Source organism: Numida meleagris, chromosome 12 (assembly GCF_002078875.1).
Source record: "Numida meleagris isolate 19003 breed g44 Domestic line chromosome 12, NumMel1.0, whole genome shotgun sequence".
NCBI classification, from domain to species: Eukaryota; Metazoa; Chordata; class Aves; order Galliformes; family Numididae; genus Numida; species Numida meleagris.
Window position 1 is genome coordinate 12,753,205 of NC_034420.1, and position 19,240 is coordinate 12,772,444.

At 48.8% G+C, this 19,240-nt stretch overlaps 1 protein-coding gene across 1 annotated transcript; it reads left to right on the plus strand.

Annotated features, from left to right (window-relative positions):
• On the plus strand, window positions 21–18,735 carry CSF1R (colony stimulating factor 1 receptor). The gene is made up of 23 exons (XM_021410259.1): window positions 21–125; window positions 285–378; window positions 676–897; window positions 5,188–5,427; window positions 6,215–6,499; window positions 7,004–7,140; window positions 7,876–8,035; window positions 8,546–8,735; window positions 9,611–9,726; window positions 9,990–10,110; window positions 10,335–10,516; window positions 11,044–11,156; window positions 12,792–12,918; window positions 13,380–13,484; window positions 13,767–13,877; window positions 14,153–14,315; window positions 14,524–14,621; window positions 14,767–14,885; window positions 15,578–15,700; window positions 15,820–15,931; window positions 16,203–16,302; window positions 16,941–17,046; window positions 17,326–18,735. Exons 3-23 carry the CDS (start codon window positions 831–833, stop codon window positions 17,455–17,457), a joined length of 2,907 nt encoding a protein of 968 aa, XP_021265934.1. The 5' UTR covers window positions 21–125; window positions 285–378; window positions 676–830; the 3' UTR covers window positions 17,458–18,735.

The following is a 19,240-nucleotide window of genomic DNA, read 5'->3' on the forward strand; positions in this document are numbered from 1 at the left end:
TTCAAAAAGCCTCCCCAGGAGCAAGGATGGTAGGTTCTAGGGGAGGAAAGGTTCCTGTTTGTCTCTTGGTGATAGAGGAGCTGCATTCCCAGTTTGGGGCTGGGTATGGAGATGTCAGGAGAGGGGTGAGTAGGGGCCTGCACCCTGCTGGGGAGGGTGGTGTGCGTGACCCTGCCCCAGCACAGTGCTGCTGTAGGGTTTTGGGAGAGCTCACATGGCTACTGCTATCTCTGCACCAAGGGTTGTATTTTTCCTTAAAACAAAATAACTTGTCATCTTTGTAGGCCTTCTCCCACCTGGGAGCCACTCCCACCCTGAATCCTCTCTGTGGGGTGTCTGCCATGTTCGTGTATGGACACAAAGCTGGCCAGGCCTGAGGTAATGCTTGCCCTTCTGATGCGAAATAGAGCCTCCTGCTTCCCAGGCATGAGGTCAAACTGCAGCAGTCCCCGGGGGTGTGGGGTGTCACGGCAAGGGCTGTCCCTAACTCCTGTGCTCTGGGGGCTGGTTTGGGGCTGGGCCCCCTCTGCAAGGCAGGGTCTGGAGCAGTTGGTGGCCCCATGGTGGTGGGCCCTGGGGCTCAGCTCCACCTCAGCTGAGCGTGTTCGTCACTGGTGATGTTGCAAATCATTTTCTTTTTTTTCTTCCCCTCCCATTTCAAAAACAAACACACAGACGCACACACACACAAAAAAAGGAATTTCTTCACTTGTGGTCAACTCAGAAAGGAGAAGCTCCTGCTGAGGGAGCACTGGGGATGGTGCTGTGAGGAGAGGCGCTACTGCTCACACGGATCCCTCGGACACATCCTTGCCCTGCGTGGGGACAACATGGGCCCTGGGGACGTGGGCCCTGGCCTGCTGCTGCTGCTCCTGACCACGCCTGCTGTCTGGCACGGTAGGTCTGATAGATGTCCAAAGCCCTTTGGGGCTGCCATGTCTCTCTGGGGCAGCTTGGGGATGTGGTGAGGGCTTCTTCTGAGTGCTCCATGGCTGAGGTGGGGTGATGGCCCCAGCTGGGTTGGGGAGAGGGCTTGGGCTAATGGCTGCTTGGCTCCTGGCTGCAGAGAGCAAAGCCAGACTCCTTATTGCTTCTACCAAGAGCCTGCGTTAGGGTAGGAAGGTCCCAGCTTCTGGAAGCTGTGGCTCTGCACACGTGCTCAAGGAGTGTAAGTGTGGCAGAGAGCAAGCGAGGGAATGTGTTTGCTTCAAGGCAAGGGCTTTCAGAGCTGGTTGCTGTGCCAGGGAGAGGACGGTGGGGGAGAAAGAGTGTGCTGCTAGTCTGTGACTCTGGAGCCCAGCAGTGCTGATAGCTTACTCTTGGCTCCCTGTGGCACTGCTGAGGTATGGCCAAGTGGTAGAGAAAGGTGCAAGTGGAGAAGGAAGAATGTTGGCAGCAGGGAGTTGGGAAAGGAAAATTTGCTCTGTTTTGTGTCTAGGAGTGAACTAGGAGGAAGACGAGACTCAGCAGAAAGTGTGTTCTGAGGGAACTAAGAAATAACCCTTTGTCCAAACTGGACAAGAGCTAGTGCTTGGTGTGCAGGTGGGAGAGTCAGGAACGTCAGCTATATTGGCACTTTCCATTGAATGCTGTGCCTAGTTGAAGATCTCTGGTGTTGCTATTGTCTGGTGGTGCTGGCCCACATAAAAGAGCTATAGAGCTGGGTGTTATGGAAACAGACGACCAGAAGGGGAAGATGAATGCGGCTGGTTTTTGAGGCTGCAGAGATGGCCAAGAGGTGATAACCGATCAACCTCAAGAAAGAGTCACTAAACCTGTTCTGAGGTCTGCAACCAAACACACAAAATTGTGGCTCTTCCTTTGTTTTTCTCTTGAGCTTGCTCCCCTGACTGTGAGACTCAGGTGGGAAAGTGGAGAGTGGCCTGGGGGAAAAGCATTTCGGATTAGAACAGACAAGCAGTGTATCCCTCCGTGCGTTCATGTTTTCAGCCCAGGAACCTCGTATACCTCTAGCTGTTACACTGCATGGTGTTTCACATCAAATCATGCTGTGCAGGCTTTATCCTGTCTGATGCTCTGGAAGATGGGTTTTGAAGGCTGCAGAGTTATGTCATGAATCTGGTTCAGGGAGTCTTGCCCAAATTACTTCAGTGTTCTTTGCTTCAAACTCTTTCTCTTTCAGTCCCAGATGCAGAGACAATTAATTTATTATGTGTGGGTGTTTTTTTTCTTGTTTGATTTTGTTTTCAGATAATAGGGACTAGGTACTTCTGATGTATGTTGGTGAAAGATCATAACAGTATTGGTCAGGATGTCTCTGAAGGTTCCTTGAGGCACAGGGCAAAGCAGACACCCTCATCAGGCACTGTCTGCCATGGCAGGGTGTTAGACACACATCTGTCTGAATGCAGTGGCTGCTGGCCATCTGCAGCATGCAAAGACTGTTCAAAACAATAGCTTCAAGCTAGAGCCTGACTTCCTTCTCCTGCCTTTTGGATCACAAGTGCATCTTCTGAGTATATCCAGGACTGATGTGCTGCAACCATCGTGATCTGGGTTCTTGCTGGGGATGGGTCATGGGCTTTAATTCCAGTTTTAGGTCAAGTAGAGGAAGAATTTGAAAGCTGAGCAGCTCATATCTGTCTTCTTGGCCACCTAGAGGGATCTTCCTGGGGTTTCTTTTGCTATCTTGTTGTGGATAAATCTAAACCTCTGAAGGAGAAGCCCCAGGCAGAGGGGTGTGCTGAGCATCCCCTCAGAAGCAGGTCAGGGGCCTGACAACTGGTCTCTGTGGTGGGATTCCTGAGTCTCTAGGTCCTCCACTCCATCTTCCTCATCCTTTGCAAAGCCTCAGCAGAATAATGTCATGTTTTGGCTAGGATAGGAGAGGCAAGGATGGAGCCCGCAGCTGTAACTGGAGGTCATGGTTACACAACCTGTGGTAAAGCCTTTGGCCAGCAGTTACTGACAGTGCTGCGGAAGCTGCTGAGGAGCAGCAGAGACATCTTGGGCTTCGTGCAAGATTGCACAGTGGTCAGCAGGGAGCATGCCTCCCCCAGCAGCCTTGCTTCCCCATTCTGGGAAAGGACAGACTGATGTAACTCGTTCTCCATCGCACACAAAGGAGCAGATTGCTCTGGTGGCCTTCACCTGGCAGTGTCCTGCATTAATCATCTCTGTCCCATCCATCCTCACTCCACTTGTGTGGTTGTTGTGCCATTGCTGGCTTCTTCACTGCACGGTGTAATGACAGCAAGGACACTGCATGTCCCAACTCTTGTTTTTGTCCTTCTGCTGTGGTCACCTCAAGGACCAGTTACAACATGGTCTTTCCCTGAGCGAGTCAGAAGGCAGCTCTGAATCACAGAGCTTGACTGCACCACCACACTGTGCTGAAGCCTGGGATGCAGAGAATAGGAGATACACAGGTGTCCAGTGATGGTAAAAGCAACAGGAATGTATCAAGCCTGGTAGAAAACAGCTTAGCAAAGAGGGAAGAATGTTCTACTTTAGATAAGTGGAAAATCTGGCTTTGTGAAGGATTCTGGGATGTTTTTTTTCCACTTCAGGAATAAATGAGGCTTTTCCTGTTTCCACAGAAAGATAAAAGCATTGCACAAGAAAAACAGGGAGGAAAAAAAAAAGTCAAATATTCCATATTCCATGTCCTCTGTTTCTTCCCACTGGACCAGCAAGTTTGATTCAGGCCTTGTTTGGGTTTCCCTTGGGCCACTGCTTCATTGTCACACAACAGTTCTCCAGAGCTGAGTCCCATGCTATTGACCTTGCATGGAGGAAGGCATCAGCCCAAGACAGTTTAAATGATGCTCTTTGAGTTCTGGTGGATGGGCTCTGGTACTAAAGCCCTGTGTACATCTGATAGGACACACATTCATGCCTTGGACATCATCTTCCTCACCAAGAAAAAGCTGCAAACATGGGTGTGTGAGGATGTGTGCGTCCATTTCTAGTTGTGTTACAGGGAGAGTGTCCAAGACAGCACCAGAAAATAGTTGTGCCCATAAGCAGCCATCCCTTGCTCTTCCCCTACAACAGGTTTGGATAGTGAAGGGCCTGCAGTGCCCTCCTCTACCAAGAGCAGCAGACTAGTAAACTGGGTGGTTATCTTTGCACTTGCTATCATTTGAACCCTGGTGTTTATCCCTTTAAGGCATGAGGACGGGTTAGCAACTGGAAAGGAAAGCAGAAGTGGGAGAATAGCCCTGGAAAGGGGCCGGAGGGGGCTGAGCAGCCCCCTGAGCACAGATAGCCATTTGCAATGTGTTTCCTGTCCTCCCTGAAGGGCTGGTGTGGGGGTGGCAGTACTGCTTCTTCCCCAGCCCTGCGGCACTGATTCATTTCTCACTTCCCCCCACCCTAAATATAGGAGGTGATTCAAAGAACTCGCTGATGTGGCAAAATGGGGAAAAAAATATTTCCCTCTGCCACAAGTGGCTGGAGTGGGACCCTGGTTCCCCTTTGTTTGGCCAGTGGAGAAGCTATCTTCAAGGCAGTGATAGCATCAGATATCCTGCTGGGTTGCAGTACCAGTGTCAGCATAGCCCGGCGTGCGTTGTGCGTGAGTGCAGCTGCAGACCTGCATGAGGTGTTGGCTTTCCTGTCCCTCAGTTTCCCACCACCAAATATGAATTATAATGCTGACTCAGTCCATAATGCTTTGATGGTAGTTGGAAGGAAAACGCATTGTTTGACTTCATGATAAGTCATAAGTAGGTGTACTTCAAAATCCACTGCCAAGCAATCAAAGAAATGCATGTGCTGAGCTCTTACTCTGCAGCTTTCCAAGCCTGTTCTGGCTGATCAGAGCACCAATGCAACAGACAGCCCCAGCCATGGAGCTGAACTTCACCAACTGATGCTATGGACTAACCATGTTCATACTGTAGCTCTAGCTCTGCCACAAAAGGAAAACAGCTACAAAAGCAGGCAAAACCCAACAGGAACAATTTCTAGGCTAACATTTGGACTAATCTGCTCCAGATGATTGCTATTCCTGTCCCAGTGCTCTGAATGTTCAGTTGTGTGGTTTTCTCCCTCCCCTGAAGTTCATTCCTTGGACTACCAGGACATGCTCTGGTAGGATGCAGCATGATGTGAGCCAAAACGCCAGTCTGCATCCCAAGCCCAGCCTCAACACTGTAAACTCCAGCAGAGCTTCCTAAAAACGATCATTGTTTCATCCATCTCTTTCTCTTTCCTTTGCAGGCTCAGCATCCCCTGTGATCAGCCCTAATATCTCTGCTCTGGTTGTCAGCATGGGTGATCCAGTCCTCCTAAGCTGCTCAGGAGAGTCAGAAGTTAAATGGTACCCTGCAAAGTTTGCCAACCATACCAGCAGCACACTCAGTATTCCTCGGGCCACTCACAGAGACACAGGCACCTATAAGTGTGCTTACATCAACAGCAGTGACAAGGGTGTTGCATCTGTGCATCTATACGTGCGAGGTAACCATTCTTCATTCTTTCCATGTATGCTGGCAGAATGGCCTCTTTTCAGGGAACATGGCCATTAGACAGCTCCTCTCTATATCCGTAATTGTGTTAGCGTTTAGAGAGCAGTGCAGGCTCCTAGTGGGAGCAGTTGCCCACCCACAACCATATAAACCCATAACTATGGGGCCTGTGGCTAAAGCACTGCAGTACAGAGCATCTGTGTCTTGTGTACACCGTTGAATGGCCCGGACCTCTTCCTCCTCCATTTACCTTGGCTTCCCTTTAAAAGCAGTGATGAAAGCCTGTTTGGTGTTGCAATGCACAGTGAGATTTGGAAATCAGAGAACTGTATGGCTAGTACCCTCAATACGGAAGAATCACAGGAATCATGTCCTCACAGCGTGAGCCAAAGCTCAAGTATGCTGTGGTATCTCCACTATTTGAGTACACCCCTTCCTTTGTACAGAGATACCATCCTGGATAGGGAAGATGGAGGTCTAACAAATAAAAATAACACTGTAATGAAAAGTTGAATTAGGGCTAAGCATACTTCTCAGTCTCTCTTGCCTACATTCAGTTGTGAGTTGCTTGCTCTGCTCTCCTCAAATGCCTTAGCTGGAATCAGGCTTGTCATGTGAGTTTTCAGAGGCTGAGTCAGGCAGGCACTGAGCCAGGTTGCCCCAACACTGAACTCCCACTGCGCAGCAGAGCTGGATACTCGCCTTTGCTGGAACGTCTCTCTCAGCTCAGTGCCTGCTTTTCTGATCCTGTTCTCTGGTTTACCTCATCTCCTCCACAGATCCCAGTAATGTGTGGTACGTCCCATACTTCCGGATCTCTGTGACCAAAGGCGGTAATGCTGAGTTCCCCTGCTTCATCACTGCCCCTGAGTATGGATCCAATGTGACTCTGATAAGGAATGATGGCTCTAAGCTCTCACCTGGAACCAACTATTCTTTCAGCCCTGAGAAAGGAATAACGCTTTATCACGTGCAACACCAGCAGAAGGGCTGGTACCAATGCCAAACAGTGGTAAATGGAAAAAAAGAGAAGTCATCAAAAATAAGACTGATTGTGGATGAAGGTAAAGGATTGGGATTGCTGCTGTCCACAGGGGGACAGCAGTAGTTAAGCTGGTCACAGTAGATCATAAAGGAAAATTTCTTTGCTAGTGGTTGGAAAGACTTTCTGAACCTGCAGTCTTTTAGAGGTATTTAATGGAAGTAAAATTTCATTGGCTTTTGAAAACTTGCCTCCTTTAGTGTCTCCATGGAGTCTGCAGTGTTCAGCTTATCACAGGTACTGTCATAGAGTTCACTTAGGTCTCTGATGTCCTAAAAGACCTTGGGCCCTGATGCTCAGGATGAAACTATGGCACAAGGATCCCTCACCTATAGACCGCACACAGTGATGACTGCTGTGCTCTTCCTGACTTGTACTGCTTCCTGTAGACATGAATGAGAATCTCAAGAGAAGGAGAATGGAGAGAATGGAAAGGAGGAGGTGCCCAGGCCGTAGGGAGGCTCCAAAGTGCATGGTGCCAGTGAGCCAGCTGGTGATGCATCTTTCCCTGTTTGTCTTTGTGTAGGACCAGAGAAGCCTGTACAGGTGATGGTGGACCCTGTAGACCATGTGCGAATTGTTGGTGAACCGTTTGAAGTCACTTGCATAGTAACTGCTCCTTCCTACAAGTATGACGTCAAATGGTTGACAGCAACAAATACAGTAAGTTGAAGTGTGCAGCTTCAAGGGGTTATGGGACTTTTCTGGAAACTGGGAGGCATAGGGTGGCAAGAATGGCCTAGACTCGAGACTCTTCTGCAGAAAAGCCTTGAACTGTTTGCCCAAAGTAGCTATTCAAATAAGCCATACAAATCCAAAAATCCTTTCCTTGTGTGATACAGGGTTAAGAAACAGCTGCCCATTGTCAGGATCTTGCTGCAAGGGAGCAAGAAAGTATGTTGTTTCACCTGAGCTCATTGAGCAGGAGCCAGGGTACCTACTAAGGCAACATTTCTCCACCTTTCTCCACCAAGGCTTCTAATGTTCAGAACAAACAGCTTTCCAGAGAAAAAAATATGGGTGAAGAAAGGGAGTGCATCTCAAAACTTCTAAATCTCTGTTGTGCTGACTCTTAACTGCTGGAGGCTTAGATAAGATTTGCTAGAATTCCTTATGCCCACCGCATTCATGAAGGAATTGAAATATACACATATATATATGTTTGGATCATGCCATGTAAGGACAACTAGCAGCCAGAAGGCTAACAATAGGTGTGGCTCTGACTGCAGTGGAATATCTGCCTTGAATACTTGGGTTTAATATGCCTCTTGATCTCCATCCAGAAGACTTTCAGTGATGGGGCACAGTAGCACAGAACAGAGGGTAGTGAGTATTTTTATTATAAATATCATTCAGTTCCATCCTCTGAACTTGTGACTGCTGTTTCCTCCCTGACAGGTCAAGAGTAATGGGAAGGCTGATGTGAAAAATGAGAACTATGTAATCACTGACACCCTGTCAATTCCAGCAGTGACCATGGAAGACAGTGGGAAATACACTTGCATAGCTAACAATTCAGCAGGATTCAGGAATGCCTCCACAATGCTTCGGGTTGTAGGTGGGTACTTTCCCAACACACCAGGAAGGTGTGGACTGACGTGTGCCTAGCCTGGAGTATTTGTCGCTTATGCCTCAAAACAGGGGAACTTCACTGCACCTTGTAGGCTTAGGTTTGCTGATGACCCAAAGCCACTGCATACCAGCTCAGGAAAGGGGCTTGTTCTGAGAGATTTCTGTGTGAGAAGCCAGGAGTTCAGCTAAAGGGGCTTGTCTTATATAGATCACAAGATATAGTTTTAGCCTCGTTGTTAGAATAGCATAAAACCTCTTACAAGGGTAGAGGTTTTATGCTTTTATGTTTTATACCATCATGACAAAGAAACAACTTCTTAAAAGTACTTCTCTGTCAACATGAGACGTGCAGTCTGTGTAATGCCTCATTCGCTCCTGCAGTCTTGCAGCTGAGGCTGCTCTTTCCAATAATGGTCTATTTATAAAGCTGGTGTAAGCTTGTTTCAGGTCTCTGTGGACGTACTTGCTGATGGTCATGCTCTCCTCCATCCTGCAGAAAGAGGTTATGTGGTCCTGACCCCAGTGCAAGCCACGAACCAAGAAGTTGCTGAAGGAGAGAGTTTGAAACTCCAGGTCCATATTGAGGCATATCCAAAACTTCTCCACTGGCACTGGGAGCACACAAACTCATTGAAGAACTCTGGGAGCAACAAACTCAATAACGAAATGGTCCCTAAAAACAACTGGTATATGCTCTTCCTCTTCTATGCTGGCCATGGCACGTTTCCAAGAATGTTTTCAGTGTAAGACAGTTAGATCCCATGCTGCTGTCTGATAGAGAAGTCTGATTTTTAGAGGGGAACTGTTTTGCTTTTCTGACTTCTATTTCCAGCATTGCTAGCAAACCTCAGTGAGAAGGGCTGATCAGGTCAAGGAGGATACCACCTCTGTCTAATTTGGCGGTTTTCTCTTTAAAAACCTTTGTAGAAGTCACTGTTACGTTTTGCAGTCTTTTTCAAGTTGGCATTCTCCCACAAGAAGAATTTGGAGGGATGGGGACACAGCACAAACAGATGGATTCCCTCACTGCTCCTCAGACCTGTCCCATGCTCCATGGTCTGGAGAGTATATATACCAAGAGTTACTATGTCAGGAGAAGACAGAAACATCATTATGGGGATATTACCCCATACATGGGAGGACATAGTCATGCTCCTTCAAAGCCTACAGCCAGACAGAGGAGTTTGGGCAATTCCCTTTTTGTTTTCTTGGGATAACTCATTCTCTCAGATGCAGGAGGATCGGTGTCTCATGGCTCTTGCAGAGCAACGATTTAGATGTTAAACTCTTCTTTCTGAGCATTCACCCAGCCACAGCCTTTCAGTAATACTGCACTTTGTGGCACAGTGCCTCTCCTCCAGCAAAGACCCTTCCAGCAGAACCAGCCACACCCTGCTTCCCTGGAGAAGCAAATAGCAGGGTTAGCAGCACTAAGCTGGGAAGTGTTCACCCAGCCCAGGGCACAGGAAACAGCTGCATCTCACTGAGCAAAGACTGTGTGAGTGCCTGAGTTTCCTCAGCACAGCTTTCTTCATGGTGTTTATTCTCTCTGCTCCCACAGGTATAACAACACGCTCTTCCTGGATCATCTGGAGGGAGAAGAGAGAGGTCTCTATACGTTTTATGCTCTCAACAATGAGACCAACTCATCAGTTACTTTCAGTGTATCTGTGAAATGTAAGTGCTTGGCATTGCTCCTTCCTAAATCCTGCTTGCCCAGGGGCTGCTGCCCCACAGGCAATGTGCAGGGCTGTTGGACCGGGGCACTTCCAGCCCACAGGACACAGACATGCTGCCCCTGGGACCCAGCTCAAATCTCTCTGCGTAACAAAGGGGTTCCTGAAGTTCTGTTGTTCTGTAGATAGAGAGTAAATCAGATCACCAGGAATGCACTCTTCCTCTGGTCATAGCACTTGCTCTTTCTCTGCATTCCCCTACAGCTTCTCCAAGGGTGTGCAATGTCATGGTGTCAGCCAATGACTCCAGTAAGCTTCTCTGCGTTGCCATCGGCTACCCTGCCCCACGCATTGAGTGGTACCAGTGCCCCACTCACTCTGACAGGTAAGAACTACCTAGGACTGGGCACCACGAAGCACCTCTAACTCCAAAGAGTGCACTTGCATTTGCAATGTTAGTGTTTGCTGAGCAGCACGATGTGGGTTTGTCTGCAGGCAACTTAGCATAATTCCCAGTGTCTCCACTCTCGCCTGAGAAAAGCACCAACTCACTGTGAGCAACTGCACTGCAGAGAAACACTCATTCTGTCCTTCTTTGCATCCCTGCAGTTACGAGGACTATATGCTGCTTCTGAATGACTCCAGTCCCCATGTGGTGAACAAACTGCCCTTCCAAGAGGTGGAGGTGGAGAGCACCTTCCCATTCCAGGATCTGGGGGCCAATTTCACCTTCTGCTGTGTTGCTGTTAACAGCAAGGGGAGAACCTCTGACATCCTTCACTCAGTCTTCAGTAAGATACCAACTTGCAGCTTGGTGGAGTGGGGGAGAATTTGGCTTTTGGGGCCTGTCTGCCTATATGGATTTCCCATGGTCTTGCAAAAGAGGTGAAATAGATTCCATAGGCCTTCTATCATCACAGAAGTTGGGAGGCTTTGGGGCCTGCTACTCCTGCGAGCCATGTGGGAATTGCTGGCTGGGGAGAACCTGATGTCAAAGGCTGAGCTGTGCCATGAGCCCCTTGTAACTGCAGGACCTAGCTACAGCGCTCAGCACAGCCAGCTGGTTGATGCTTAGCCTTAGGAGCTGCATCCTTTGCTGGATCTGTTCTTGCTGCTCTTGGTCTGTCTACAGACAGCCTGATCAGCTCCTGCTCTGCACCTGATGCTGTGGAAATTGGAGTGCAGCAGCTCTATTGAGTGTCTCTAAAGCCACTGCTGGGTTGCACTGCATACAGGGGAAGCCTAAATGAACACCTAGCCAAAATACCCAGGGACCAAAACAGGAGTATTTACTTACCCCCATTTATTTCTCCTCCAGGAAGAGTCATGGCTCCCCCAAACCAGCTCTTCAGTCCCATTCTCACTACCTGCATGTGCACGTCAGTCTTGCTGCTCCTGCTGCTCCTCTTCCTCCTCTACAAGTACAACCAGGTCAGCCTCCCTGTTACACAGCAAGGGCTGCAAGGCCTGCCCAGCTTCAGAGGCCACACTGCCTCAGTGGCAGACACAGGCCAAGCTCATGCACCAAAAAAACCAAAATGTGTGTTAGCACCTCTCCCACCTGGTCCCTCAGACTCATAGCCCAGAGGTCAGTGCAGACAGTGCCTCATGCCAGACAGAGGCACTCATTCTGTACTTCAGTTGCAGCTGGTTTTGCTCTGGTCCCTGTGAGTATACAGACTTAATTAACTAGAAGAAAAGCGGTTTGCAATCTGCATCTAAATGTTTCTCCACTCTGCTTTACAAAAAGCTGCCTTTGTGAGGAAACAGGTTGATGTTAGAAGGTGTTTATCTCCAGGAAGACTAGCTCACTATTTTTATACAAGAACTTGCCCCATTTTTTTCTACAAGGCTTATCTTCAGCACTGAATTTCTTATAAACTGTGCCAATCAATCACCACTTCTGCTTCATGGGTGGGTGCAAATCTCCTGGTTTTCAGTTCTCCATTTGGCACTTTGCCTTTGACAGCCCACCAAGGCTGCAGATCTTGCAGAGTTCTAATGCTGACTATCACAAGATCCAGCAGAGCCTGCTCACAAACAAGCACCCACAGTTTCTCAGGCAGAGCTGTCTTTCGGATGTGTAAGTGCAGCCCTGAAGAATAGCTCTTAGAAAGGCCTTGCAAGCCCAAGAGAAGCAGAACATGTTTGTAAATGTTATCATCTCAGATGTGAGCTTCTTGAGCCATGGCTGATTGTTGCAGTGCCAGATGGATTATGGAGCAGACAGCAACAGTGCTCACACTTAAGGTGCACCCTTCTCTGCAGCATCTGGTGGAAGTGGTGAGGAGAAGCGCTTCAGCACACGCCTCCCAGTAGCAGGGGCATACCATCATGATTCACTGTGGTCATGGCCACTCCACCCAGACTTGGCTGTGCCTGCCTTGGTGGGCTTGAGACCACTGTTGCCAGTCAGACATGCATCTCCTCACGTGAGCAAAGGCCGCTCACAGTATTCCCATGCTGAGCTGTTTGCGTGTTTGTGCCTCCAGGCTGGGTCCCCCAGACCTCACGGCATCAATGACAACACTCAGCACAAGCTGGCCAAAGCTTCTGCCAGCAGGCTCTGGCACTGCTTCTCTCTGTCCTCATCTGGTTACTTCTGCCACAAGACTTACGGAAAAGAGAAGAAAATCTTAGTTTGGTTTCTCCATTTTTTTTTCCCCGGAAGGGAAGCAAGGCTGGGCCAGCTCCACTGTTCTGCTATGCTCAGCTGCCTGGGGTACGGAGGAAGGAGGCACAGGGGACACCTCCCTCTGGCACTGTCTGGGCACTGCTTAGCCACACTCCAGGAGTGGGACATGCTCCTAGCTTTGCTGTGCCAGGTGACAGCTACAGTGATAGAGGCAAGAGTGCCTCCCCCCCTCATGGGTGAGGACTGGGAGGGACTTTGTTTGGACCAGGCTGTCCAAACTGAACATCTCTTGCTCCTAGCAAGATATATTTGGTGGGGTTAAACCCAACTCTTCTCACTGTGCCTGCAGGGTGAGAGTCAGAGCACTTGCTGAGAGAGAGTAACTCTCAGGACTCAAGCAGCAATGACCAACTGGAGTCTCTTCCCTACAGAAACCTAAGTATCAGGTGCGGTGGAAGATCATTGAGGCCTGCGAAGGGAATAACTACATCTTTATCGATCCCACTCAACTGCCATACAATGAGAAATGGGAGTTTCCCCGGAATAACCTTCAGTTTGGTAAGAAACCTTCCCTGCTGATTGACTAGCGGCATGAAGCTTGCCATAGAGCTGAAATACTCCAAAGAGCAAAGTCAAAGCAAATAGGCAGCATCCAAAGCTGCATCCAGACATGGCAGCAACATCCTCAAAAAGGCCTTGCTGCCCTCTTCTGCACAGGGTGCCAAATGCTAGAGTGCAACCTCCCTCCAGCCCCCTATTGCTGCAAAGATTGAGAGGCTCGTGTTCCCCCCTCATGCATCTGGGGTCATCCTTTTAGGTGTACAGATTGTGAGCCCATGTTTGCTCTTGGCCTCTTTCATGCTATCTTTGCTCACTGCAGAGTTCCCCGTAAATGCTCACCACCTCTGACTAAGAGTTACTCATCTGTCAGGATGCAGGAATCCCCACCTGGCTGTGTGCAGGACAAGTGCTCAACGTCTTTTTAGAAAGCATCTTTTAAGTACTTTTTCCCTCTGCAGGAAAAACTCTTGGAGCTGGAGCCTTTGGAAAAGTGGTAGAAGCCACTGCTTTTGGGCTGGGAAAAGAAGATTCAGTCCTCAAAGTGGCTGTGAAGATGCTGAAATGTAAGCCTGGGCCAACCTGCAAAGGCTGAAATCCCTCAAGTTTGTTTGGGCTGGATGTAGTGTGTGTTCACCAGGCTGGGTGTTTAGATGTTACTGTGATAAGTGCTAGGTGTTGGACTTGTGCTGGTGCCATTATTTGTGAACATATGGCCAGAGGCACAGGCAGAGGACACAGATTCCTCTCTGCTTGTCTCCTTTTCTTCCATCTGCCTATACCTTTGTTATCCCCATCATCTCTTCATGGTCCTTCCCTGACTCCTTCATATTATCCTCATCCTGCAGCAACGGCAGACACAGATGAGCAGGAGGCTCTCATGTCTGAGCTGAAGATCATGAGTCATTTGGGACACCATGAGAACATTGTTAACCTGCTGGGAGCGTGTACCTATGGAGGTAGGATCCCATAAACCTGCTCCCCCAGCAGAACCCTCTCATGGCCTGCTTCTCCAAGTCTGTTGTTGAAGGGATCTGATGATTCAGGTGGCTTTTTTCTGATCCTGTCAGTTTTCAAGGGTTCATAGGCTGGCTATTTCCAGCTGTGCTTATGTGCTGGGCAGGTTCTGCTGCTCCTCCTTCTTTTGCGCCCCAGCCACCTCCAGGGACTGGTTTCCTTTGGACAGGTCCCATTAAAGTCACTTCTTAACAAACTCCTTCTGCCTCTCTCCCAGGCCCAATTCTTGTCATCACTGAGTACTGTCGCTATGGAGATCTGCTGAATTTCCTGCGGAAGAAGGCTGAATACATAATCATCCAGGACTCAGCCCTGGACACCTCTTTGGACAGCACTGCTGACTACAAAAACATTGACCTGGAGAAAAAATACATCCGCAGGTGAGAGCAGGACTCTGGTGGCCATAGGGCTGAGCAATGAAGGGCATGCCAGGGAGAGATTAAGGTCAAAGACTGGGAACTTGCAGAAGACTAGGGTGCAAAAGCAGGCAGGGATGTGGTTTCTGCACTCAGTGGACATGGAGGAGGGCAGAAGGCATTGCTAGGAGACTACTAACAGCCTGCCTCTCTCTGTTGCTCCATGACTCAGTGACAGTGGCTTTGCGAGCCAGGGTTTGGAAACTTATGTTGAAATGAGGCCCATATCATCATCATCTTCAGCGTCATCGGATTCTGCGCAATCCAGGGGTGAGTTAAAGGTCTATTTTTGTATTTGCATCGTTTCTTCAGACTGACCATCTGGTCTGGCTTAGCTTTAGGGAACTGGGATACAACATGGCTTGCACTACTTATCATGTTTGCAGGAACCCTAAAGCTTCTGTTTGAATTTCAGGGAAAAGCTCAGAGGAAGAAGAGGAAACCAGAGAGGACCTCCGGCCCCTTAACCTCTCTGACCTGCTCCAGTTCTCTAGCCAGGTGGCACAGGGCATGGCATTCCTCGCATCAAAGAACGTGAGTACTAAGAAGACTCACCCAGCTGGGCAGCAACAGTCCACCAGCAGCAGCCAGCTGTCCTGTCTGCTCAAGGCTTGGGAGATTTTCAGATGGGGTGGACAAACCCAACTGTACTGGTGGAAATGAGCCTCTCTCCTCCATCTGCTGGGTTCACATGTGCTGGGCTTCAGTGTCGTGTTTCCTTTGGAGCTTTGGATTCAGACAGGCCATCACAGCAGGACAGAGTTACGGGGGCACCCAGGGCTGTGCATCATGCTAGTCTGCCTCAGTATTTTCTGCCCAGAATTCACATGAGGTCAGGAACCTTGATGCAGAGCTTTCTCGCACTGGCAGCTTCCTGCTGCCCAGGGACAAGGAACTGAAAGTGGCTGTTGAGCTGTCTCAGTGGCGGAGGGCAGATGTATAATAGCTTCACATGGGGACACTGTGAGCAGCCCCTGCTCCTGAACTTTCTCTGCATGGAGAAGATGAAGGCTTATCACTAATACAACTGATAATGCTACAGTGTTTTAGCACTGCAATTGGAGCAGTTGAAAGGAGAGAGCCTATGCTCCCTGTGCATGACACGGTGCCTTTTCCAAGTGCTTTTCAAGCAGCACGTTGCCCTTGCTCCTGTAGGATTTGTTATGGTGACATCCCCAGGCTGTAGAGACATCAGTGGGGTCTCAGCTGTGCTCTCTTCTCCCCAGTGCATCCACCGTGACTTAGCGGCCAGGAACGTGCTCGTATCAGATGGACGGGTGGCTAAGATTTGTGACTTTGGCCTGGCCCGTGACATCATGAATGACTCGAACTATGTTGTAAAAGGCAATGTAAGTAATTGGAGTGGGGATGGGAGAAGGTACAAGGACGGGGTGCAGCCAGAGCATGAAGGACAGGGTGCAGCATAAGCTGCCTGCTTGTCCCAGGCTGCAGGACTCTACTCTTCCAGGCCCGCCTGCCCGTGAAGTGGATGGCCCCAGAGAGCATCTTCGACTGCATTTATACAGTGCAGAGTGATGTGTGGTCTTACGGCATTCTTCTCTGGGAGATCTTCTCCCTTGGTAAGGAAGAGGGAAGCTTGCAACCCTCTTTTGTTTTCCATCTTACCAACACTATGATGTCTGCAGAAAAATTTCCAAGAAAGGAGGGAGGTTGGAAAAATCTAGTATATCTCAGGGCTATAAAACAATGTGTTGTTTCCCGAGGGACCATTAGAAGTATTGGGTCTTGGAAGATCCTCAGAGCTCCCTGAGGATTGGCTCTAGCTCCAAACTGCTTCTTACCACCCCCCATGGGGTGCTGAAGCCTCTGATCTGAGTGCTCCTGTCACAGGTAAAAGTCCCTATCCTGGCATGGCGGTGAACAGCAAGTTCTACAGCATGGTGAAGCGGGGCTACCAGATGGCCAGGCCTGACTTCGCTCCCTTGGAAATGTGAGTGGTGCACTGAGACGTGCAACAGGTGGAATGGGGACTGGAGCTGCTTCATGTGGAGTGGGTGGTGAAAATGGCACGGGGATGTTGGTTACAGGTCTGTGGGCTGCTCCCGGACAAGCTCTGGGTTAGGCATGTGAGGTTCAGGGCTTCCCCAGGCTCATGCAGGAAAGCAGGAACCAGGGCAGTCAGGTATGGTGCTCTGCCCAGCATCTCCCTGCTTCCACCCAGGAAAGTGGGAGAGCTCGCATTATCTCAGTATTCCTGAAATGGTAGTTTTGTTTTTGTTTTTTTTTTTTCCTTTGTCCATCAGCTACTTTTATCTCTAGGAATGTGAGAAGACAAGCCTAAGTAACTTACAGGAAGGGGAATGAGTTTAAGCTGAAGTACTGAGCATAAAGCCTCTTGCAGATAGGTGTGGGGACGCAAGATGTTTGCTCTGGTCCTGTGCTCTCGTTCCCCTGAGCACTGCGCGTGCATGAGCCACGAGTGTTATAGACAGGAAAACAGAAGGGGGCTGCTCAGGACTGTGTGCACAAATACAAAGCAAATAGCTCTGCTGTGCTGCTGCAAAGAGCCAGAGGTGCAGACTCCCCAGCAGCTTTGCATGACAACTCTGTCCCTCCTTGGCTTTGCAGGTACAGCATCATGCAGGCATGCTGGAGCCTGGAGCCCACACAGAGACCTACCTTTGACCAGATCTGCTGCTTTATTCAGAAAGAACTGGATTTGCATAAGGAACAGGTAAGAACCTTTGGAGAGGAGAAAGCGCATCTCCCTCCTCCTTTCTCCCTACATCAGCACAGCTTCTGGGCAGTTTTCCTGGTGCTATCCCCTACCTTTAGCTGATGGGAGCAGTTCAGTATCTATAGAAGTGGAGAGAGGCATCCAGATGGTGAAAGGTAACAAAAACAGGCTGGACATAGAAATACAGTTACTTAGCAACAACCTCCATGGGCAGCAACACAAGAACAAATGCAGAGCAGCCTGAAACATGCCTTTTTTTTTCTTCCTGCTTTCAAGGACTACACAAACCTCCCATCCACTGCTGAGGAAGACAGTGGCTGTGATACCTCTGGCTGCTGTGAGGAGTCCTGTGAACAAGAGGAGAGTGGGCAGCCCCTTCTCAAAGGCAACAACTATCAGTTCTGTTAGCTGGTGCCATTGCCCTGGGGTGGATCCCTGTCCTCCTCCCTCTGCAGAGCGCAGGTTTCTGCATGGATGCCTTCAGCTTTGGCTCTCCTCTCTGTGCTTTCTGAAGTATGAGAGTATGAATGTTACTGACTCCCTCACTGAAAGGACAGTGCTGGAGTGACTCAAACCCAAGACTCACTACGGGGGCCCTAAAGCCTTATCTCCATCTCTACAGGGTACAGAGGTGCCTGCCACTTGCCCCCATCAGCCCCCCTGAAGAGGGCTGTGAGTTGGTTTTTGTTGTTCATTTTTTAAATACTAGTTGCAGGCAAATAGGATATTTCCAACAGTCACTCACATGACTGAACCTTGTGTTGTAAGTACCTCTTGAAATGAGTCCTACAGTGGGAACTGCCTCCCCCACTCGAGGCAGCCCTCTGCCTTGGTGGTCCTGCTCTCTTCCCTTTGTCAGTCTGACTCTGGATGTTGCAGAATGAGTGGTTAGATATAGATAAAGTCTCCACTAAGCATTCAAGATGCATTAACCTCTAGATTTCCTCATGCAGTCTACCTCTCTGCAGCTGGTGCTTCTGCAGGGATTGATGGGTGAAGTGCAACAAGGAGCCAATCCCAGGGCTCTGTGAACCTGCACGTGCCCCAGGAACAGGTGAGGGGCAGTTATTTCTCAGGCAAAATGAAGAGGTGACAAGTGCTCTTCCACATGAGCACTGAACACAGTCCCAATCTAGGCAAGAATGGCAGCTTAAACAGACCTGGAAGTGTTCAACATAACACGTCTTATGAAACTTCTGCATTATTAAACATGTAGCAATTCACTGCCTTCTTCATGATTACAGACATGCTCTTGTACATATTTTCTTGAATGTATTTTAATAAGACAGCTGAGAATTTTTTTTTCCTATAAGCTAGGGCCTCATGCCCTTAAATTTTTTTTCCTCATCTCATTTTTGTTCAGGGATACTAATGCCACAGCCCTGTGGTCCTGTGTAGCTATCAGAAGTAGCTAATAAACCTTCTTAGCTTCACCTGATTTGGGTGGTAAAGGATCAGCATTACAGGCACAAGCACTGACATGGCTTAGGGAAAATACAGCAAGACAAACCTACTGTGTGGCACCTGGCCTTCCACAGACTGTTATGCTGTGGGCCACTTCTGATTGTATTAAACCTGTTTTTATGCTAACACCAAGTGATTCATTCCTCCTTACTAAATAAAAAGCTAATGTTATGTCCATCTGTCAGCATTATAAAGAATAAAATGTTAAATGGAACAAGTCTTCCCCAGGGCTTTAAGGACTATTCTTAGGGGTAAATGGACCAGAGCAAGGGTAACAAACCTGCTGACCCAGCTTCTCATACCCTGCAGCTCTGCTCCCGTTCACCACACGCGGTTCTCATTATCAGTTCTCAAAACCTTTCAGTCTTGTGTAATAAGAGAGGAAAAAAGAAAAGCACCTTAAAAGCAAGCTCTTAAATCGCTTTGCTCTGACGGGCCTGTCTGTAATTTAGAATAAAAATGAAGTCACTGTCACCTGCTGCAGAAAGGCTTCAGGGAATTGCAGAGTGAGAGCAGACTGACCAGGGGAGCTGGCCATCTCATTCTCATAGACCCACTATTGCTCCACAACCCTTGTTAATTCCTTGTTAATGGATTTAGATCATTTTGGCAAACTGAAAATGTATCCTGAGAGACATTCTGAGCTATCTGGACCAGAGAAACACTGACAGTACTGAGAAGCCTCTTAAAAATATGCATACACACTCACTGAAAACCCTACATCATA